General features: G+C 47.2%; 1 protein-coding gene across 8 annotated transcripts in view; it reads right to left on the reverse strand.

Moving 5' to 3' along the window:
* Positions 1-23,222, reverse strand: part of GAPVD1 (GTPase activating protein and VPS9 domains 1) — a 61,775-nt gene that overhangs the window by 2,956 nt on the left and 35,597 nt on the right. For 4 of the 8 annotated variants that reach the window (XM_084821001.1, XM_084820999.1, XM_084820996.1 and 1 more), the window contains 15 exons: positions 22,610-22,783; positions 21,662-21,802; positions 20,312-20,446; positions 18,427-18,546; positions 16,413-16,490; positions 15,934-16,295; positions 14,073-14,160; positions 12,590-12,670; positions 10,829-10,951; positions 10,285-10,414; positions 9,043-9,152; positions 7,428-7,587; positions 5,710-5,897; positions 787-1,000; positions 224-296 (listed from right to left, as the gene is read on the reverse strand). In XM_084821001.1, coding sequence (XP_084677127.1) covers positions 224-296; positions 787-1,000; positions 5,710-5,897; positions 7,428-7,587; positions 9,043-9,152; positions 10,285-10,414; positions 10,829-10,951; positions 12,590-12,670; positions 14,073-14,160; positions 15,934-16,295; positions 16,413-16,490; positions 18,427-18,546; positions 20,312-20,446; positions 21,662-21,802; positions 22,610-22,783 — 2,177 coding nt within the window. Of the gene's footprint in view, positions 1-223; positions 297-786; positions 1,001-5,709; positions 5,898-7,427; positions 7,588-9,042; positions 9,153-10,284; positions 10,415-10,828; positions 10,952-12,589; positions 12,671-14,072; positions 14,161-15,933; positions 16,299-16,412; positions 16,491-18,426; positions 18,547-20,311; positions 20,447-21,661; positions 21,803-22,609; positions 22,784-23,222 lie in introns of all 8 variants that reach the window. The other 4 variants (XM_084821000.1, XM_084820998.1, XM_084820995.1 and 1 more) reach the window with 1 other exon arrangement.

Below are 23,222 nucleotides of genomic sequence, written 5' to 3' on the forward strand. Positions count from 1 at the left end.
CTTCCAGATAGGTAACCAGCGTATCCGGGCGAAGGGTTCTTCCCTACCCCGCCTCCCAATATGCTGGCTGGTTCTGTGTGCGCTTGGGGCAGGGCGGGGAGGGGGGCGGGCATTAGTGCTCCATCCGGTGAGCCCCGGCCTGCAGTTCCAAGTGCTACCGCTCTCACTCACAGGTCGACCATATCAGAGGACGAGACCTGCCAAGGATCTTGGAGTATATTACCTCGGGGATCTGCAGTGCTTTGTGGTTCGCTGTCACTACTTTAGACAACCTCTGGATGTGGTCGTGGAGAACCCTAGAAACGGGAGGCAGCGGAGGGAGGGGGGGAGAGACAGAAAGACAAGGTAAGTGATGCGGGCGGCAGAAGTGTCTTCATGACAGGCCCCTTATGTATCAAGCCCCACAGTTTCCCCTTTTCCTTGCTCCCACCCCTACCCAAATCAAGGGAGGCTCCTCCCCCTCCCCCTTTTTCAACAGCAATTAAAGCTTTAGTTGATTAATCCTACTAATTAATCCATCACAGCTCCCAGCACTGATAGAAGCTCGACTGTCGAATTCAGAAGTGCGCAAACTGAACAGGCTTGGGCGAAACGAGTAATTTATCAGCACGGGCCCAGCGGAGTGCAGCGCTGGGATATATTTTCCTTTTAAAAGAACTGCAATACAACACAAAATGGGGGCAGCATGAAAGCATGAGGAAGGTGGTTCCCCGCGCTGGGGATGCTGGGAACTGCAGTCCAACTCCTCTGGGAGGCGCTGGGGCTGGGGAGATCTGTCCTACTCACTGGTCACGCAGAATGTCTCCGTCCTGGTTGGGGTAAAAGGCCAGCTTGAAGATGCGGTTCATGACGCTGCGCTCGATCGCCAGCTGGGCATCCTGGAGCTGCTCCTCGCTGGCATTCTGCCAGATGGCATCCTGGGCCATGGCCCCGTACAGGAACTGGAGGAAGTCCTCCACCTGGGCGGTTTTGTCATCTGCTGCTGTCAGCTTCTGGAAATCTTTGGACACAGAGCAGAGTGAGGAATTGCAGGGTTGCAGTGGGGAGGAGCGGCCATCACACCACAGACATTCTTAGTAGCTGCCCCCCAGAATGATACTTCCCAGGACTTCTTCCCAGGAAGTCACAACTGTTGAGCCTTGCTGTGTAGCTGGGCCTCTATTCCTTGCTATAATAACTGCAGGGCACACATGCAAAACTGGGGGGAGATAAAGCAGCATTTATGTTGTGAAGACCCGTGGACTCGCCAGGTATGTTGTCTCCCGGGAGGACGGATTAGAGACGTGACTGAAAGGTTGCCTGCACTCATAAAGCCCATTGACAGGTATCCCTTTCTTCTCATCCATGTGGGAACAAATGATACCGCCAAGCGGAGCTACAAAAAAATCACATCAGACTTTGAAGCTTTGGGAAGGAAACTCAAGAACTTTGTGGCCCAGATAGTTTTCTCATCCATCCTTCCAGTAGTTAGAAGAGGGATAGAAAGGGAACGAAAAATACTCCGGGTGAATGACTGGCTACGAAGGTGGTGCTGACGAGAGAGATTTGGATTCTGGGACCACGAGCTATACTTCCTGGAAGATGGGCTGTTGGCAAGGGACGGGTTGCACCTCACAAAGGATGGGAAGAATGTGTTTGGCCACAGCATGAAGAACTTCATCAGGAGGGCTTTAAACTGAATCCTACGGGGAAGGGAGATGTAATGTTGGGGGTAACAATGGACGTAGGCGCATGCACTGCAACGGAGAGAACAGCTCTGATAGCGCCCAATAATAGTCTTCAGACACATGTAGGAAGAAAGCCAGACTATGAAGCACATGGTCTTCGATGTCTATATACTAATGCCCAGAGTATGGGAAACAAACAGAACTAATTTGAACTCTTAATACAGGAGGGAAATTATGACTTGATAGGTATAACTGAGACTTGGTGGGATGACTCTCATGACTCGAATACAGTAATTGAAGGATATAACTTGTTCAAAAAGAACAGGAGGAACAGAAAGGGAGGTGGGGTTGCACTGTATGTAAAAAATACATATCTCTGCACAGAAATACAGGAGGATGAGCTTGGTAGTCCCATCGAGAGCATCTGGATCAAAATAAATGGAGCAAAGAATAAAAGGAACCTGGTGGTCGGAGTCTACTACCGGCCACCCAATCAAGAAGACAAGGATGAAACTTTTGAAAAGCAAATAGCCAATGTTTTAAGGAAGCATGATGTAGTAGTAATGGGGGACTTCAATTTCCCCAATATTTGTTGGGAGACAAATTCTGCAAAACATGGCCCCTCCAGGAAATTCCTGACTTGTGTGGCGGATAACTTCCTCCTACAGAAAGTAGAGAAAGGAACTAGAGGATCGGCTATCCTTGACTTGATCCTAACCAACAGAGATGACTTAGTGGATAAAGTAGCAGTTACAGGAACTCTGGGGAAAAGCAACCATGTTGTACTTGCGTTCTTGGTTCTAAGGGAAGCAAAAGCCAAGTGTAATCAAACGTGTACCCTGGATTTTAGGGAAGCTGATTTTAATAAACTCAGAACAATGATCAGTAAGGTCCCATGGCAAGCGATGCTAATGAGAAAAGGAGTCCAAGATGGGTGGGAGCTTTTAAAAAAGGAAATTCTCAAGGCACAATTACAAACAATTCCAACAAGAAGAAAGGTGGAAGACAACAGAAGAAGCCAATGTGGCTTCACAAAAAGCTTAGGGATGCCCTGAAAACAAAAAAGAAAGTGGAAAGAAGGCCAAGTAACAAAGGAAGAGTACAGGATGGTGTCAGGAAGGCTAAAGCTGAGAACGAGCTGAGGTTAGCGAGGGATGCTAAAAACAACAAAAAGGCTTTCTTCAGCTACGTGCATAGTAAAAGACAGAGGAAAGAAATGGTGGTTCAGCTATTAAATAAGGATGGCAAAACGATAACAGATGACAAAGAATAGGCAGAGGTGCTCAATTCCTACTTTGGCTCAGTCTTCTCCCAAAAGAGGGTCTATGACCCCCTGGCAAAGGCGAAGTACAGGCTGAAGGGGCAGGATTGCAGCTTGAGATCGATAGGCATATGGTCAAGGAACACCTAATTACTTTGAATGAGTTCAAATCTCCAGGGCCAGATGAACTGCATCCTAGAGTAATAAAGGAACTGGCAGAAGAACTCTCAGAACCGCTGTCTATTCTCTTTGAGAAATCATGGAGGACGGGGGAAGTGCCAGATGACTGGAGGAGGGCTAATGTGGTCCCTATCTTCAAAAAAGGATAAAAAGGAAGAACCTGGGAACTACAGACCAGTCAGTCTGACATCAGTCCCTGGGAAAATTCTGGAGCAGATGATAAACCAATCCATCTGGAAGCACCTTGAAAACAATGCAGTGATTACTCGAAGCCAACATGGATTTGTCAAAAACAAGTCCTGCCAGACGAATCTGATCTCATTTTTTGATCAAGTAACCTCCCTTGTGGACCGTGGGAATGCTGTAGACATCATATACCTCGACTTCAGCAAAGCTTTCAACAAAGTGCCCCATGATATCCTGATGAGCAAACTAGCTCAAAGTGGGCTAGAGGAAACAACGATCCGGTGGATCCACAGTTGGCTACAGAATCAGACTCAAGGAGTGCTTATCAATGGGACCTTCTCAAACTGGGGAGAGGTAACGAGTGGGGTAGCGCAGGGCTCAGTCCCGGGCCCAGTGCTCTTCAACATTTTTATTAATGACTTGGAGGAGGAGGAGCAGGGAATGCTGATCAAATTTGCAGATGACACAAAATTGGGAGGGATAGCTAATACTTTGGAAGACAGAAACAAAATTCAAAGTGATCTGGATAGCCTGGAGCGCTGGGCAGAAAACAACTGAATGACATTTAATAGGGATAAATGCCAAGTTCTGCACCTAGGAAAAAGAAACCAAATGCACAGTTACAAGATGGGGGATGCGTGGCTCAACAACGCTACAAGCGAGAAGGATCTTGGAATTGTTGTCGATCACAAGCTGAATATGAGCCAACAATGTGATGTGGCTGCAAAAAGGCCAATGCTCTTTTGGGCTGCATTCATAGAAGCATTGCTTCCAAACCCCGGGAAGTACTAGTTCCCCTCTACTCAGCACTGGTTAGGCCTCATCTGGAGTACTGTGTCCAGTTCTGGGCACCACACTTTAAGAAGGATACAGACAAACTGGAGAGGGTTCAGAGGAGGGCAACAAAGATGATCAGGGGACTGGAAACAAAGCCCTATGAAGAGAGACTGAAAGAACTGGGCATGTTTAGCCTTGAGAAGAGAAGACTGAGGGGAGATAGGATAGTGCTCTTCAAGTACTTGAAAGGTTGTCCCAGAGAGGAAGGCCAGGATCTCTTCTCGATCACTCCAGAGTGCAGGACATGGAATAATGGGCTCAAGTTACAGGAAGCCAGATTCTGGCTGAACATCAGGAAAAACGTCCTGACTGTTAGAGCAATACGACAATGGAACTAATTGCCTAGGGAGGTGGGGGGCTCTCCCACACTGGAGGCGTTCAAGACGAGGCTGGACAGCCATCTGTCAGGGATGCTCTGACTTGGATTCCTGCGTTGAGCGGGGGGTTGGACTCGATGGCCTTGTGGGCCCCTTCCAACCCTACTATTCTATGATTCTATGATTCAAGGAGGGTTATTCTGTTCTTATTCTTGAGAGCCAGCGTGGTGTAGTGGTGAGAATGCTGGACTGGGAGCCGGGAGAACCGGGTTCTAGTTCCCACTCGGCCATGGAGGCTCACTGGGTGACTTTGGGCCCATCACCGACTCTCTCTCGGCTCAACCTACCTCACAGGATTGTTGTTGCGAGGATAAAATGGAGAGGAAGAGGAGGATAATGTAAGCTGGCTTGGGTTCCTTGCAAGAGGGAAAAAGGCGGGATATAAATGCTATCAATCAATCAATCAATCAATCATTGCATGTATATCCCACATTTTTTCCTCTTGCAAGGAGCCCAAGGCGGCCTGCAAGGTCCCCCTCCTCTCCATTTTATCCTCACAACAACCCTGCGATGTAGGTGAGGCTGAGAGTCAGTGACTGGCCCTAAAGTCATCCCGTGAGCTTCATGGCCAAGTTAGGGCTCAAAGCCGGGTCTCTTGAGTCCCAGTGCAAAGACTGCAAGAAGTGTGGCGTAAACAATGCTCCCCTCAGCTGGGGATGTCTGGGTTCAAAAGGAGACTCTCCCTTTCCTTCTCCCCTCTTCTGAGGCATCAGGAACGGTCGCAACTAGACTCAGGCAACTGGCTAATCCACCCTCTCTTATCTAGTCACCGTATTTTGAACAGGAAGGAGAGCTGGTCAAGGGCATTTCTGGGGGGTGAGGGTGGGGGGAGAGTGTTCATTGGGTCTAAGCGTGCACTTCCTCTGCCATGCCTACCCTAGGCCCCTCTGTGTCATCAAGCCACTTCAGCCGAAGGCAGCCAGAGAGGACAAAGCCTCTCTGAGCCCCCTTCCGTGACATCACAGCAGCTCGCCCAAATGCTACCAAGGCTTCACCAACAGCAGATTAAAGTGAATTTAGGGTGCAATCCTATGCATGTTTCGACAGAAAAAGTCCTACAACTCCCAGCATGCCCTGCAAAGTAGCTGGGACACAGTGAATGGTCCAAAGTCATCCAGCAACCTTCATGGCAGAGTAGGGATTTGAACCTAGGTCTCCTGGCCACCCCGCTAGCTCTTGAATACAACGCCGGCATTGTTACCTTGAATGAAGTCCCTTATCTTTGACTCTTTACTCTCCAGCAGCAGTCGCACACACACAGTGGTGAAGTATCGGTTGGCCACCTCTTTGTCTCGCAGGACTCTTTGCAACAGCCTTTCCAGATGGGCCTGGGTGGTCTGGAGGCCTTGGCGGCAACGTGTCAGGTATGCAATATATGGAGCCCTTTTCCTGGAAGAGGAAAAGGGGTGCTTGGCTCAGTTTTGCACCCAGGCATATGTCTCAGCCCTTGGAGAGCGGCTACCAGTTAAAGTAGACAATACTGAACTAGACTGGCCAACGGCCTCAGTTTGAAGCAGCCTCATATGTTTATAAAGCACGCTCTTTGGAGGACGCCAGGACCAGCTACTATCATGGCAGCCAAGCAAATGAGGAGTGGGCAACTCAACGATAGCATGCGCCACTGTGGTGTGAGTGGCATCTCAGTGCATCAGGCCAAGGTTTTCCTCTAGCAAGCAGATGCTGGCAGACACAACCACCACCTCCACCACTAAAATAGGGAGGGAGGAGGAAGAAGGGGGCTGTGTGACCTGCTCACAGCCAGCCTATTTTCTTTGTCTTATATTGATGTTTCATTTATTGTTAATATGGTTTGATGCTGACATAGTTTTATTCTGGGGTCTCCGACGAGGGACGCACGTGCACCAGTGTGCCCAGGGACACCTCTCTCCTGCCCTTCCTGATTTTACTTGTAATTTTTTTAAGCAATTAACTGGGAAGCTGCCATGCTGCAAAGAAAAGTGCTGCCACCCAGCACCATCTTTATTTTGGTTCAAAGCCTAGCACCCACTGGGTTATTTGGGTTTTGTGTTTTGGAGCTCAGACCCCACTTCTGCCTTGGACTTAGGTTCTTGGGCAAGTTACTTTTCTTCTAGTCTCAACTGTTTGCCTTCTGGGAAAGGAGTGCTTTGTGACCAGCCCTGCCTGCCACGGCAGCCATTTTATGAATGAAAAAGTCCATCCCATGGAAGCCATTTTGTGGAGGGCTCACAACACTCTCTCAAAATTCAAAATGTGCCCACCAACCCCCAAAGGTTGGGGACTCCTAGTTTAATGTTTCTTTTTTTCTCTTTGGTACTGGTTCATTTTATTTTTACTTTTTCTTCTTTGTATGATTTTCTTGAATATGTTGTTAGCTGCCTCGAACCACATGACACTTAGGCAGGATATAGGCTTTAATTAATGAGTTTTATCATGACCCCATGCTCTCTGGATGCATCACTTCTGCCTGCCGTCTTCGCTCATGCATGGCAGGGTAAGAAGGGATGGCTCTCAAAGCCAGGGCCACAGGGATATACGCTCCTGGACCCCTCTCTGAATTAAATTAATCCTATGTACTAACAAGCAAACTCAGCCTCCAGGTGGAGATCCTTATGTGGCCAAAATGGCATCATCCACATACAAAGGGGAGGTATCCGTGGACTTGGAAAAACGACAAACTTGTGAGGCCTACCCAAGTTCATAAAGTCACTCTAGGCCAGCCTCCTCCAACCAAGTGCCCTCCAGATGTTTTGGACAGCAACTCCAATCTCCCTGTTAGCAGTACTGGCTGGGGCATATGGGAGCTGTAGCCTGCGGGGCACCAGGCTGGGGAAGGTTGTTCTGGGCTGTTTAACCTAGTGACAGTGTGATTCCACCCGAGACTGATAAAGCGCTGTCCTCTGAAAACAGATCCAATCAAGAAAGGCACAAGAGGCTTACCTGTAATCCTCAGCTATTGAGGCCAGGAGTTTGCGGCAGGTCCTACTGTCAAAGCGGCCGACGCAGCGCATCGTCTCCTGGAGCTGGGCCATCAGGTTCTTGTCTTGAAGGTTGATGGCTTCAGCTAGCTGGACTTTTAGGAAGCACACGATTTCGTTGTCTGATGGTGGAGGGGAGGAAAAATGGGAGACGATAAAGCAGTATTGCAGCGTCTCAAAGTTGGCTGCCTCGGCTCAGCATGAATCTAGTGCAAGCACTGCTCCCTTCATTCAGTGATCCCCTCTCCTGGGGCATCAGAAGCTGTCATGACTAGTCTCTGTGAATTGGCTAAGCCCACCCCTGTCATCTCTCTCTCCCCCACCGTATTTTGAATGGGAAGGAATTTGTTCCATGACAGATCTTAGCACATTTTAGTTCTTTCCTATTACTCAATACAAAATTGTTCCTAGCATCTGAGTAGTTTATTGAAACACTACTTCTGAACCTAAATGAAGAATAAATGTTTAAATAAAGATAAGGAACTGCCTTCTATTCAAGAGCTGTGTTCACTGCTTCAAAATCTGTTCTAGATATGGAGCGGTATACAAATATTGTAGATAAATAAATATTTCCGTAGAATTCCAGCAAGTTTTGGGATCTGGTACTAGGTGCTAATTCTTCTTCTCAAAAACCTTAGCTTTCATAAAAAATAAAGAATGTTTTCTAGCAACTGAGATGCACAAGTAGGCAAGGACATGTGAGAGTGAGGGCAGTGCCTGGCAGTGTTTTCATCAGAAATGGAAAAGGGCGGGGGGGTTAGCCAATTCACTGAGTCTAGTTGTGACAGTTTTTGATGCCCCCTCACCCAGGGCCTACTTGAATTCAAGCTCTATGGCACCATAGAAAAGAAATGAAAGACCTTTCACCATCATGAGCATTTTAATGAGATTTAACTTAGGTTGCAATCATTACGACACAAATTAGAGTTAGCTACGTCCAAATCCTTCTTGATTTCTTGCTGCAATTTGCACAATTCACTGAACTTCTCAAATGCAGTGTGCTTTACCTTTAGTCACTTCTTATGTGTCCACTAATTCTGGTCCTTCAGTTTATATACTAATTAGTTCTTTTACATGATCAAGCAGGAAGGCACTGATCAGGCTCAGACTGCTGGGATGGTTCCCCGGGGTGAACAAACAAAGTACCCCTCTGCCTGCAACCAGGGAGCCACACTTGCAGGTTTACATATCCTTGTGTACATATACACAAGAGCCCTTTCATCAGTCCACTTAGTCCAGCTTCCTGTTTCCCACAGTGGCCACCCAGATACCTCGAGGAAGCCCACAAGCACAACATGAGGGCAACAGCCCCCTCCCACACTCACTTCTAACCCTGGAAGTTATATACAGCCAGCACAACTAGCAGCCATTTGCAGTAATTTCCTCCATGAATTTCTCTAATGCCCTTTTGAGGCCCCCTCATTCATGCCTGAAAAGTAAGACTTGGGGCAGGGGGGGAAGGCAGGAACACAGATGCAGCGTGTACCTCTCATTTTAATTTAGGGGTAAGAAACACGCTTTAGCTGTCTCAAAGTTCGGGAAACACTAGTAAGGCCAGGAAAGTCAGAAGGCGTTACCTTCAGGGTCCGTATGGTCTGGAAGGCCATTCCGTGTGGAGTGAGACAGCATGGGGAAGGCCACAGAGTCCGCTGAGCAGAGTGCGAGCCGCAGTTTCTTCTTGGCATCCCTGCAGGGAACAAAAGGTTCTAATTTCTGCCTTGGGTATTATGATTTATCATAGGAAGGCAGGATAAAATCAGCAATATCAAAAAATTACATAAGCAGGGGCTAAAGAAGAGAGCACCGCTGCACAGTCAGTTATGGAGACCAGTGGCCCACATGAACATTTTTCAAGTCAAATAAAAGTCGACTTTCTCTCCCCACCATCCCCCACATCCCGAGGATGAAAGTTCCCCTTTGAACAATTTCCTGGGAAACAGTTCGTAAGGTTTGCAACCAGATCCTCACAACACTGCTGCAAGAATGCATCAGGAGGGGAGATGTATGATGTAGGAGCATTTCTGACCCAAAGGCCCAGTGCAAGTCACTAGTCCTCATGGTGAGGCAAGAGCATGGGAAATGTGTAGGCAATTTCCATTGTCTTAGACCCCAGAGGGTGTCTAAGCAGAGTTTCCATAGCCAAGGAATGATAGCACAGAGCTAAGTCCCCCCACCCCGTGCCACACACACTTCCCCTCCCAGGCCCCCGTCTCTCTCAATGGAGGCTGGTAGCTCTGATGTCAGTGGGGTGGTGAATCTACTCCAGGTTTCACTCAGAACTCTAAAGGAGCTATCCAAGGTGCTTCCGCTTTAGAGTTCCGACTGAAACCCGAAGTTGATTCACACACATTCACACACACACACTGGAGCCACCAGCCTCCACTAGTGTGTGTGTGTGCGTGTGTGCATCTCTCTCTCTCTATATATATATATAGATATAGATATAGATACACACACACACACCAACCAGCATTTTTATTTGGGGTTTGTTTATCATTATACTATGTTTGTATCCCACTTTTATACCCAAAGAGTTCTCTTCTTTTATACCCTGGTTCTCTTCCCTCCCATTTTATCCTCACATTCACTCTGTGAGGTAGGTGCATCTTAAAAGTGTGTGACTAGCCCACAATCACCCAGTTAACATCATGGCTGAGTGGGTCCCCCAGTCCTAGTCTGACATACTAACCGCTAGAAAGGAGGGCGGAGGGTTTCTCGCCCAATGCAGAATCCTCAGCCCATGTTTGGGTCTAACTTTCCTCCCAAGTCCCTTTCCTCTCTCTTGGCTAGTATCCTTCCATCATACTCGGTTACATTACCTATAGGAGAAAGCGGAATCATGGGGCTGTGCTGCTTGACTGGCCGAATCTGGGAGGTCGTCTGCAGACATGTTCTGCAGGTTGTCATCCCGTGGAGAGTCGTGGATGCTTTCACCGTCTCCAACGGCATCTAAACACACCGCACAAAACGAGCTCTGAACAGTTAGTGCTCTCAGATTATCAGCAGGTAGTGGCCGTATTTTTCCCTCCCAACGAGAACCATGGTGGGGTGGGCCAAAGGGCAGCATCCAACTGTGTCATTCCAACAGTGCAAATGACATTGCGCTAGTGGAAACTAGGTTCTGAACAACGCGCAAGAATCCAACTGAAGTTACGTTTGCAAGTGGTTTTGCATAACTCTTGTGCAACCCGTCCAATGTGTTTGTGCAACTGGTGACGCAACTGCTTGCACAACCAGTCGCACAAGTGTAACAGGCAAGCTGCTTGCACAACGGAAAGTTTCAGCAGAGCTCTGCTAGTGCTATTGGAGTTTGCGGAATGTCACCGTTGGATACTGCCCATGCATAGATACAGACAGACTCACCTGTACTATCATAGCTCACTACAGCACCGTCATTGGGGCTGGTCCGCTTAATGGCATTCCTGTACTTGTCCAGGATGTCTTCTGCTGCCTGGGCCTGAGCACTCAGCCTCGGGCCAGAGTCATCTGAAATGTCAAGCAAAAAAACCATCACAGGTATTAACCTGTTTTTGTCTCATGTCGGTGGTCTAAATACTAAAGGCATCATGCGCTGGGTGGAGTCATGCAGCAGCTACCAACATGATTGCATGTGAGAACACAGATGTGCCGCCAGGGTCTCACCAAGCCTGCAGAGAGGCCATTTCACTTTCCCCTGAATCAGATGTGTGGGGAAGATGGCTGCAGAAACACAGAGTTGAGGAAAGAGCATTTATTTACAAGATTTATACCCCGCTTCAGACACTCAAAGTGGTTTACAATAAAATAACTTTAAGTACAGAATTGCTGATGTAAATGGATACTTTGAAACTCTTCATATATCTGTCAGTGCCCCATTTAAGTGTTTATTCTCTCTGAATGCACACAATAGTACATTTTAGTCTGGTTGGGGAGTTTCCCAATCTCAAAATGTGGGTTTCTGTTTTCTTGTTTTTCTTTTTTAAAGCACAAGATTAATAAAATCAAGTCAATTCCTCATGCACACAGGTATCGAGCCATGTGAAACTGACCATCAAAGAGATGGAACTCAGATTTAATGATGCCAGGGATGGTCAGACTCTGAATCAACACTCTGAACCCATTTCATAATAGTCTGGTTCACATTAGCTATGAGAAACACTGAAGCACATACTTAGCTCTCAGAAATGTTAATAACTATGGCTGATATACTTAAGAAACATTCCCCAGCAGGAGCAGAAAACACACACACACACCCACAGCTAAACACATGGTCAGAGACACTCAAATTTTGGGAAATATCAGCTTCTAAACCAGATCACTGGGCCAACAGTAGCATGCTCTGGGTGAAGGGAAGCTAATTCTTTCTTCTGTTAAACTGATGTGGACACATAAACCTAAGGGCCAGTTTAGGGTCAGCAGAATCAAGTGGTACGGTAATCCCTGGACTGAACCACTTTGGGCTGAAGGTATGAGAGTTGCATACTTGAATGCTTACCATTGAAGGGTGGGGGGACCACAAGCTCCCTTCACACAGGAAACTAGCATGTTAGTGGGAAGGGTTTAAAACAGGTTTGTAAATAACCCTCCAAGAGATACCAGCCTGCAACAATTTTACTAGCCTGCTAAGCAGTTAGAACTCTGCATTTTCATGCATTTCCTCTTCCATCAGCCCTCTCACACCCCAACATGGAATCCCTGGCCGCCTATTACTACTTGATTAACAGTTAAATACAAGTCTGGTTTAACACAGCCTTATCCCTGACATGCCATTTCTCTCTGTACAGGGAATCTCTCTCTCTCTCTCTCTCTCTCTCTCTCTCTCTCTCACACACACACACACACACACACCCATCCCGAAGTGATACAGTCCAAGAAGAGCTTTACTATTTGATTTCTACTGACTGCCCAAGCTGAACATCTTCAGTTGGCAAGGATGGATAGATCTTATTCTATATCCTTGATCAATACTGTTAAAGCCCTTGAAAATTTCATTAACATTTTTTTCTTAGTAAACAGTATTATAAATCTGTCTGGCTAGTTAAGTCCGATTCAATGAAAAATCTGGGAACCAACTCAGGGTTTAAATACGTTCAGGAGGAACGGCGGCAGTCAGAATGAAGGAGCGAAAAAGCATCAGCTACAAACCTTGAAGAGAGCCGTATCTATCGGACACAAAGTCATCTTTGTCCTTTTCTTGTTTTTCTTTTTTTCTAAATGGGATCGGAGCTAGGAATTGAGAGGGGAAAGTCATATTCAGCGTATTTTAATTCAAAACAGGAACTTCCTGACAGCTCAGTTTCTACATGAATATCAAAAAAGGGACACACCTCACAATAACAGAAGAAAGCAGGATGGAGAAAAAATCCCAGAGCCTGGGACTTTAAAAGCCTGTCGTATGCATGCTTTGAGCAATATTGGGAGGAAAAATTGCTTTCAGTCAAAAAGTCAATCAATCAATCAGTGTAAGTACATCAATCAGTTCTAAATGATATAACTTGAGGAGTTATACAAGTATCAAAAATTTATTTTCCTGCAAGGCAGCAGTAAACTGAGTAAAACAAGCTGTCTGTAGTGGCAAAACAACTGAGTTTTGTAACAGATGCAACACCTGGCTTACTAGTGTTATTCTCTCTGAGGAAGAGCAAATATTACTTGAAACAGCTGTAAGTCCAAAGTTTATACAAATAGTAAAGATTGCTTTCTGCATTCCTGAAACACCCCCCCTCCTTTTTTGGCACCAAGTAAATGAAGGGTTTTCCCCATCCAGGTAACCCTGCAAAGAGGCTTTGGGCTTTCAAAACTTTTCAGATTACTGTATTTGAATTGAACGATTAGTGTCTCAAGTGAGCTTGCCTTGCTATTACTGAAATAATGCTCAAGTTGTTCTCTCCGTGCACTGGGGCGGGGGGGGGGGGGCGCTTTGGCAGGCCCTCTGTCACGCAAGCTGCTTTTAAAACAGGAGGGGGTTTTTGAATCCAGTTTGATGCACAGCATGGGATTCTGCTGTTCAAAGGCCAAACTGTCCAGCTGCATAGATGAAATCCTTGGGCATACCAAAACAAGCCCTTCAGGGCCCAGTCCTTAAACATTTAGATTTATAGTTATTTCTGTTTTTAAAAACCCTACAAATGTGAGGATTTTTCCTCTCAGTTTGAAATATTCCCTATTCCCCCTCTGAGGTTTTTGTCACATGGCTGCTTGTCTCTGAAACTATCACACACACAGCCCATGGGTTTGATATCAGGTTACCTGAATCCATCCTTACACAGCTTGGGAGGAGGATGTAGCTCAAAAGCCAGTATGGCCATTCCTGATCTAAGAGGGGGGAGAGCCTTTTCATTCATACGAGCTTTTTGTCAATCTAGGACATTGGTGTGTGTGTGTGTTTTATTTTTACACATTTAATGTTTTATTATAGGCTGTTATGTTGTACATCATCATAAAAACAAATATTCTTTTCGATATTTATAAAAGTACAGTTCCTGTTGCAGTAGGATATAAATGGAGACCATTTTTTCTGCCAGTCCATTGGAGTCCAGGATTTTATTTTTTGAAAGGGCACGGTAAAAGAATTTTAACTAACTCACATGCACGGTTGATGTAAGAAGATTGAGATATTAAACTTCACCTTTGGGCATAGCTGAAACAAAACGCTTTCTCCACCATGGTTTGTTCCGGTCAGATTTCTCATCATCACTGTCTTTTCGGTCCTCAACCTGTTGAAGAGAAACATGCTGGGTTCGATCCAAATGTCTGAAAATGAGGTTGGATTCAAACCAACACTGGAATCCTATGCATGTGTACTCAGACTTTCCATAGAATTCAATGGGACTTATTCCCAGGCAAGTGTGTATAGGATTGAGCCAAAGGGAGCGATCCTATGCCCCCCGGACAGTGCTGGGGGGGTTGGGGCTAGGATAGTTAGACAGGGCTTCAACCTTGGAGCCAGGAAACTGTGCTCCCCTCCCCCTCTTAGCTGGTGTGGAGAGAACCATGCTGGCTAACTCTCCACGCTTGGAAAACAGAATGCAGAGACGGGCAAAAGGTGGCGATCCCAGGCACGGGAGGGGAGCAGACTGAGGTGACTGCAATATGATGTATCCTATGGCTACCCCAGCCTCCTTCCCTCCCCCTCCAAGTGCTGCTGCTAGATGGGCAAAATTGCCCATCTGGCAAAAATGCAGGGCAGCTGGAGCGCAGAGGTGAAAATCGCTTCCACTGTCCACCCACCCTGCATTGGATACTCAGCAACTTCCATGTTAGGAGGCTGCCAGCAATCCACACAGGATTGCAGCCTAAGTTAATTAAACTTTGGGTGAGTGTGTACAGGATTGCAGCCTAAGTTAGTTAAACTTTGGGTGAGTGTGTACAGGATTGCAGCCTAAGTTAATTAAACTTTGGGTGAGTGTGTACAGGATTGCAGCCTAAGTTAATTAAACTTTGGGTGAGTGTGTACAGGATTGCAGCCTAAGTTAACAAATTTAGGCTGCCAACCAGTGCACACTTGCGTTGGAGTAAGCCCCACTGCATGCAATGGGACCTACTTCTAAGTAGACACACTTAGAATTAAGTGCACTGAAAGTTCCCAAGTAAGTTTAGCTAACTTAGTCTGGATCCAGCCCATTGCTTTCCCTCTACTTCCTCAGACTGTGCTGTGTTTGCAACTCTAGACAACGTCCAATGCAAGAGCGGACAAACATTTTAAATTCTGTGGGACAAAGCCCCCACACTGAAAATAAACAAGACATAAGATTAAAAGGGGGGGGGGAGGAGTAGCTGATCCATGGTCTGGTTTTCCACCAAGTAATCACATTTAAATAAAAAGTGATTAGCAAAATTTTAAGACGACAGATATCTCTGAGAATACTGGCTACTTTAAGGATATGCTTCCTGCTATTGCTTCAAGACTTGCAGGAGCGGCCACTGCACTCAGCCCTCTGCAAGCATCATGGCCCGTCTCTTATTCTTCGAGTTCACGAAGGATTAAGGCTATTGGTGGCTGCTGCTCCTGATGGCTCCGGACTACCTCCGGTATCAGAGGCAATATGTCTCTGTATACCAGCTGATGGGGGAGGTGAGCGGGAGGTTGCCTACTGCCCATGTCCTCTTGTGGGCTTGCATAATTCATTCTCCTCTGGCCAGTCATGAAAAGCGGGCAAGAAATTATACAAGTGGCTGAAGTCCCACACTTCCCACACACGTTCAAAGAAGCTTGCTTTAAAAAACAACAAAACCCAACAACCTTGAGATCCTTAGGAAGATGAATTCTGCAGCCAACACCGTATCCTGTGGCTTTTCCGTACTCCTACAGAACTGCAACATGAAAGCGCCTTTGGTTCAAGGGGCTGCCCTGGTGGCATCCCCAAGCTAGCTGTGGTATAGCCCCAAAGCACACAGAAAGGTTTTAGAAAAGCCACTGACCCCAAACAAACGCACAATTTCGCTGCAGTTATTTGAGAAAGTTGTCCTAAAGACCCGGTTTGTCTTACCTCTCCTCTACAGAAATCTTTGCTAGGAGATGAGGAAGAGGACTGAGGGGCCATATTCAATGCAGCTCCCCCGATGCTGCCACCAGGCGCAGCAAGCTCCCGCTCCTCATTGCCGGCTCGCCTGTTCCAGCCAGGATCACTCATGGGCCTCCGAGCGGATGACACTATGTCGGAGCTTCTGCTCCGTACGAGTCTGTCAGGATAGGAGTACCGCTGCTTGAACGCCTCGGAGTCAATAAGGACGGCAGTGTGGGAGCCAAAGTTGGGTAGCCTTGCGTCGTTGCCTCCCAGGGTCCCTTCCAGGATTGGGGGATCTGGTGGGGGGTGCGAAGGTCTTGCATAGTGCACTTTCGGCCTCACCACTGCTGGAGAAGAGGCCAGCGTTAGCATTGCGCCACCGCTGTTCTTTCATGCCTGTTTAAGGTTACATGCTGTGGAGGGAGCGGCAGTACAGAGCAGACTATGCTCTGCAAGGTTACCTTCATGAGAAGACAAGGGGTCGAACATGGCAAGCAAGGAGTCTGCCTGAGAAGGGGGAGACGTCAGCTGGCTGGCACCTGGAATATGGAGAAGCGGATGGGAAAACACTGTGGAGAACTTTGCTAATAGACTGCATGGTAAGTCCCAGAACCCCTTGGCCTCAGAGATTCCCAGAGGCCACCTAGTCCAGCTCATCACAAGATATTCAACTAGGCTCCTCTCTGCGGGCCCTGATCTGATTAAAAATGCAGATCCGCCGCCCAATAAAACCCACAATTTATTTCAGCGGCCATGACGCCTACTGCTGTTTAATATTTGCCATCTGTGTTCTTATGGACTTGCGTTGTTTTATAGAATACCTGTTGCTTTTATTGAAACTATCAGCCCCCTTGAGGGGCTTAATTTTGGAGCCAGGAGGCAGGATAAAAATATTTTAATCTGTAATAATGAAAGAGGATGTGTGTCTCTGCCTGTCAGAGCCACAGCTCGAGTACACTGAAAGACACCCGAAACTTGACATTCATACTATGGGGACCCTACAGGTGTGTACCTTGGAGTTATTGGGTGTTTTAAGTAATTTTAATTAATTTTAATGTGTCTGTGTTTGAAGTCTGCAGTACTAATGTCAGTCAGTAGGTGGGAGACTTCCTTAACCAGTGCATTGACTTCCTTAACTATACAGTCAATATAGCTTGGGGGGGGGGGCGGGGGGAGAGTAGTCTGCAGGACTGAGTTATACAGCTACTCCCCCCCACCACTGCTGTGGGGCAGCCCCTTCAGAGGGGCCATGCCTAGGTATGCCAGTGGCATGGCTTCACTCAGATGGGGCAGGCACAATGTGTCCAACTCTGACATAAGTTGCTTGAGGGCTTCACTTCATCAAATTAAGGGCTATTCCAACCTGTGGGAAGTCAGGTCTGTTCACTAGTAGGTACATAAAAAAAAGGAGGGGAGCAGAACTGATCCAAGTCAGTCAAGTACATGTATCAAGGCCTAAACTGTAATAAAAAGCCTGCCCCACCCCATCCCCCACCCCTGAAAAAAAAATGTCCCAGAAATTCTTAGCCAAAATGGACTTAAAGCATGAGAGCAAAACATATTGAAAGAGAGCGTTCCCCAAAGAATGTAGTTTTGCCCCTTTTCTAGCACAACTACACCTTACCCGGTATCTAATTTCTACGTTTAGGGGCAGTGGGTGGGTGGAGAGGGTAATGAAAAAAATGAAAAGGCCAGGTCCAGCTGGCCGGAACTCTGTGTCTGTTTGTAGGGAAAGGCCTAGTAGGAAGGAGAAATGCTTTGAATTGGCCATTTATCTTTAGGACAGAGATGGGGATCTGTAGCCCTAGCCCTCCAGATGTTCTTGGACTGCAACTCCCATCACCCCTCATTGCTGGCTCGGGCTGATGGGAAATCAAGTCCAAAGACATCTGAAGGGGCGCATGTTTTCCACCCCTACTTCTGGGTGGTGGGTGGTGGGGTGGGGAATGAGGAGAAGAACTAAGGGAACCTAAAGACGGAGGGCAGGAAAGAAGACAACCGACCTCGGTACACAAGCTTCCGTGACCAAGGCAAGATAAGTCACGGCTGTGAGTAATCTGTTTCTCTCCCTTGTATACCAAGGAGCACAAATCAAGCTGCACATGCTTCCTGTGCAAAAGTGGGGACACCACCTAAATGGAGGCTGTTACCCCTTCAGGGAAGGAGAAGATTCAGTCACTTAACAGACGAATGCATTGGCAGGGAGAAACAGGCATTCCTTCTTGAATATTTCAGTTTCCACTCCAGCATTTTGTGGCTGTCACAGAGATTTGAAGGGGTATAGGTTATACCAGCCTTCCGCAACCTGGTGTGTTAGACTACAACTCCCATAACCCCCCCCCCAACAGCACAGCTAGCTGGGGGATTGTGGCAGTTGTGGTTAAATGCATCTGGAGAGCAGCAGGTAGGGGAAGGCTGGGTTATATATTCAAGCTGCTGGCAAATTCACCACGACATGGTCGTGTCTCCTCTTACCATGAGCAGTTTCATCCATATCGGGGCTGGTTACGGAGTCTTTCCCACCAAAGTCGGAACTACACTCAGACCGGAGGTCTTCAATCTTGTTTGGGATGTCTTCGGAGGTCGCGCTAATACCTTATGGACAGCAACAAAGATCTCATTGAGAGAAAAGGTACCGTGTCGGAAGACATTCAACGCAGTTACAAGCAGAGCACTGCTGCAGAGGTCAGCTGAAGGGACGTGCGTATTGGGTTTATAGACCAAAGGAGTGATGCAATTTCTCCTGTATTTTACAACCAGATTACATGGCAGACTGAGGAATGGCTCCTCCTGATGCCCCGTTCGGTTCTTTTATGTGGCTTTGACCAGTCTAGGAGGCAGAATGGCAACAATTAATGCTTTGGGCTTAACACGTTAATCCTCACCTCCAAACTAAGGCTAGGAATGTCCAGCTGCATGTGCTTGCCTTCATCACCTGGTATCATGACTTCCCCTCCCTTTGCCAGCTCTCACCCACCGCTGGTATTTACACTGCAAGCTTCTTGAGACAGGGGCTCGTCCTTTTTTTGGTTTTGCTTATGCTCCCATTTAGTGCCACATACACTGAAAATATTATACCAACAAAGAACTCTTCCCTCTTGCATTACTATCACATTCATATATTCTGACCCACTTGAGGATGCTTCTCGTCTTCTGCTTTTCCCACCATCACCACCTTTCCTTGTTCTTTTATGCTTTCTTAAAACATACCTATTGTTGGCCTGCTGGCATTTGTTATCATTTTCTTTACTGACTGTACAGAGCTAAGGTTTTTAGGTGCTAAATAAGTTATGAAAGTGTTTATTTTACTAATATGTTTTAACATGTATAAGTCTATGGGCACATGCGGTCAGCAGGATGTGCCCAAAGACTTATATGCAAAATAGAGCGGTGAATCTTGCATATAAGCCTATGGACACATAGACTTATACACAAGATTCATGACTCTATTTGCGTATAAGTGTATGGGCACCCCCCCCCCCCGTCTCTCTTTTTCTTTTTAAGAGTTTTTTTTAAAGGCAATTGGCAGGAACAGGGAGGAGGTGAACGGGTCTGGCTGGCAGGAGGGAAGGTAAGTGCCCCCAAGCCAGCCCGCCCCCGGAATCCGAGCAGAGTGGAACTGCTCTGGAGGATTCGAGGGGGAGGAACGGATCACCTCCCCCACCCCCCACGGATTCCCCACCGGAACAGACGGTGGGGAATCCATACACTCCTAGAGACTGGGCCAAAGTCACCCAGTGAGTTTCACAGCCAAGTGGGGACTGGAACCCAGATCTCTTGAGGCCCAGTCTAACGCTAACAACTACACCACACTGGCTCTCTTGCTATGGACAGGAAAGAGGAGAGAAGCAAGTTCAAGGGAGCAGACTGAGCATAGAGAATGGCTTGATCGTCACTCAGTCTGGATGACAGATTTATACACAAGCTTTATGCAGATGTAGATAATCCTCCCATTAGACACACTTGACCATGCATTCCCAGGTGAGGAGCAGAGGATGCTACCTTGTACCAGGTGAGCTTATTTGTCCACCTCACCCAGTATTGTCTACTCTGGCTGCCGGAGACCCTGCAGAGCTGTCACCCAAGAGAGGCTTTCCTCATTGCCTGCTACCTGCCAGAGATACCTGGGATTGAACATGCGACCTCCTACATGAAAAGCAGGTGCTTTACCCATTTGAGGTATGGTTCCTCTCTCATTCTCAAATCCCTGGCAGCTCCAGTAGGAGGGCCAGGCATGTTGTCTGCCCAAGATCTTGGGAGAGTGGCTGTCAACATTGGCCTAGATGTACAAGTGATCTGGCTCAGTATAAGGCAGCTTCACCTGATGAAATAATAACCTTTTTCGGGAAATCAGACTCACCTGATACAACACTGAGCCCTGGTGTACTGGGGCGGGAACTGACTTCCCTAACTTCAGTATCGTCAGAGGTACTCCCTACACCAGAGCAGCTCTCCAGTTCCTGCAGCCTTTCCTCCTGCTTTAGGTCTGGGGCTTCTAAAAAAAGGAAGTGGGGAGAAAAAAGACAACACACAGGTCAACTTCTTGATACAGTTCTTGTAACTTAACACCAGCGGTTTTCACATTTTCTATCTGCAGGGAACTCCTCCCACATTATTGTGAAACTCCTCATACAGCTGCCACAGAAGACCATAAATGTATTTACTCAAGGTGCAATTCTATGCATGTTAAGACAGAAAAAAGTCCTACAACTCCCAGCATTCCCCAGCCAGCCATGCTGGCAGTTGTGGGACTCTTTTTGTCTAAACATCCATAGGATTGCACCCTTAATGTATTTCTGAATCGCCCCTCCACTCAATTAGTGCTCAAGGCAATTTACAATAAAATCATAAAAATAAAATACAATTCCAACCAACACTAAAACAAAACTCATAAAGCACATATGGTGCAATAAAAAAGGAGGACCTTCTAAAATCAAGAGCAGAATTAATCACTAAAAGTGTGGCAGAGCAGTTTTGTTTTTACCAGCCGCCTGAAGGCCAAGAACGAAGGAGCCAACCAAATTACAGTCAGATTCGTATGGGAGGATTCGGTCTTCCAGATATCCTGGCCCCAAACTGTTTAGGGCTTTATAGTTAAGAACCAGCATCTTGAATTGAGCCTGGAAACAAACTGGGAGCCAGTGCAGTTGATATAAAACTGATGCTATATGGCCTACAAAGCTCACACCAGAAAGGAATCTGCTTACTATTTCTGAGCAGTCCTAAAGGTCAGGCCAACATAGAGCACACTGCAATAATCTAAACAGGAGGTGATTAAGGCATGGATCACTGTGGCCAGATCCACCTTCACCAGCCGAAGCTGAGCAAAGGCACTCTTAGCCTCAGCAGCCAACTGACCATCCAGGAACAACACCTGGTCCAGACGCAACCCAAGTTGGCACCATGAAGGCATACTAAGAAAGAGAGAGATCCAGGCACAAGGGAGACTGTCTGCAGATGTTTAAAGGAGCAAGAGGCCTGCGTGGCCGAGGATGAAGAAACGGAAACGGGCCAGAATATAATGAGAGACAGGGGCCAAAAGATAAAAGTGGGGAGAACTTTAAAGATAATAAGGAGGTTCTGCTGGGCATGGAAAAGAGCTGGAGGCAGGGAGGGAACACGAGGGCTGTGTTCGTTCCCAATTCCAGGCCTGCATGCAGGAAATATGTAAAAAAAAAAAATCTGTTACCTTTAAGCTGAGGATTCTAACCTGAATCGCTTGGTAATACTTCAACGCTCCAAGCTTCACTGGTGGTTTCTGAGATGGTTGAGCCCGTACAGGGGTCGAACAGCACTGATCCTGAACCGGGCAAGCAAAGCAAGCTTCCCAGCATATTTTCTGCTGCAGCACCTAGGGGAGTAACCCTGAAATTGTCAAATGCGAGAGGTACCCAAAGGGAATCACATCTATCCCTCCGCTGCTCCTGGCTTTAAGAGTTTAGATTTATTTACACCCTGAGAGAAAGCAAAAACTCATCCACCAACATGTTTAACTACTGTTAGCCTATTTGCAAGAGTTAATATACACAATAAAGGTAAAGGTGTCCCCAGCCAGTCGTGTCCGACTCTAGGGTGTGGTGCTCATCTCCATTTCTAAGCCGAAGAGCCAGCGCTGTCCGAAGACGCTTCCGTGGTCATGTGGCCGGCATGACTGGACACCGAGGTGCACAGAACGCTGTCACCTTTCCCGCCGAAGCGGTGCCTATTTATCTACTTGCAATTTCTTGCTTTCGAACTGTGAGGTTGGCAGGAGCTGGGACTGAAGACGGGAGCTCACTCCGTCACGTGGCACTCGGGTCTCGAACTGCTGTCCTGCCGACCTTCCGGTCTGCAGTTCAGCGTCTTAACCACTAAGCCACCACGGTCCCAATATATACAATATGGGTATACAAATGAACACAGAATTCTAGAACAGGCGTGGGGGAAAAGCATGCTATTTTATTACTTATTTTTAATGCACCATCAACATACATGGAACATTACAGAACTCAATGGGCAACAACAGTGCTGCGTTGTCGACCCCTGCCTCAAAGCACGACGGCAACCACAAAGTGCTTCTTTCAAGCACTTGCTTCAAAAGGTAGTTCCGAAGACAGGCCCCTCACCACTTCACTGAAAGCCCAATGGCTTCTGTTGCATCCATGAGAGGATCCGTTACCTGCGATTTCCTGCAAACGGTCCTCATCAATATTTGGATCAAAGTCACTCCCCAGAACATCAGTGCTCCAAGTCTCGCTCACGGTTTCAGAGATGTCCCTGTCCTCCGTTAACCCCATCATATCACGGATCTCAAATTTGCGGAGCTTGTCGTCGAGATTATCCTGAGTAGTGGCTGTTACAAGAGAAGACTGTGATTAGAATGCAACTTGGTCGAGTTCTCCAGGAGATCGATAACCCTAGGCATCTCCTGAGGAGAGGCACGTGCGCCTTCAGTATTCTGTTCAAACTCTTTTCCGAGGGGCTGTTTTCAGCCAAGCTCTTCCTCACCACCACCTTACATGAGCCCATCATGCAGCTGCTGGTCGAGGACAAAGACCATGTGGAAATCAGCCCCAACAAACTCATCAACCGCTTCTTGCCGGCCCAAGAGGAGAAGCTTTTCAGGGAGAAGGGCACTGAACAGAGACGGAACGACCAGATGCCAAGACAGACAGTAGGGCTCTTCTGCCTTCAACAGCTGTATGTAGAATTTTGGCAGGTGCCGCTTATTATGCAGAGATGAGAAAAATGGTTCCTGCCAGAATTCTCCCTTCTACCCAACTGTTGTTGGT

This window comes from Heloderma suspectum, chromosome 14 (genome assembly GCF_057233095.1).
Source record: "Heloderma suspectum isolate Gila_16-S chromosome 14, 16-S_ref, whole genome shotgun sequence".
Classification (NCBI taxonomy): Eukaryota; Metazoa; Chordata; class Lepidosauria; order Squamata; family Helodermatidae; genus Heloderma; species Heloderma suspectum.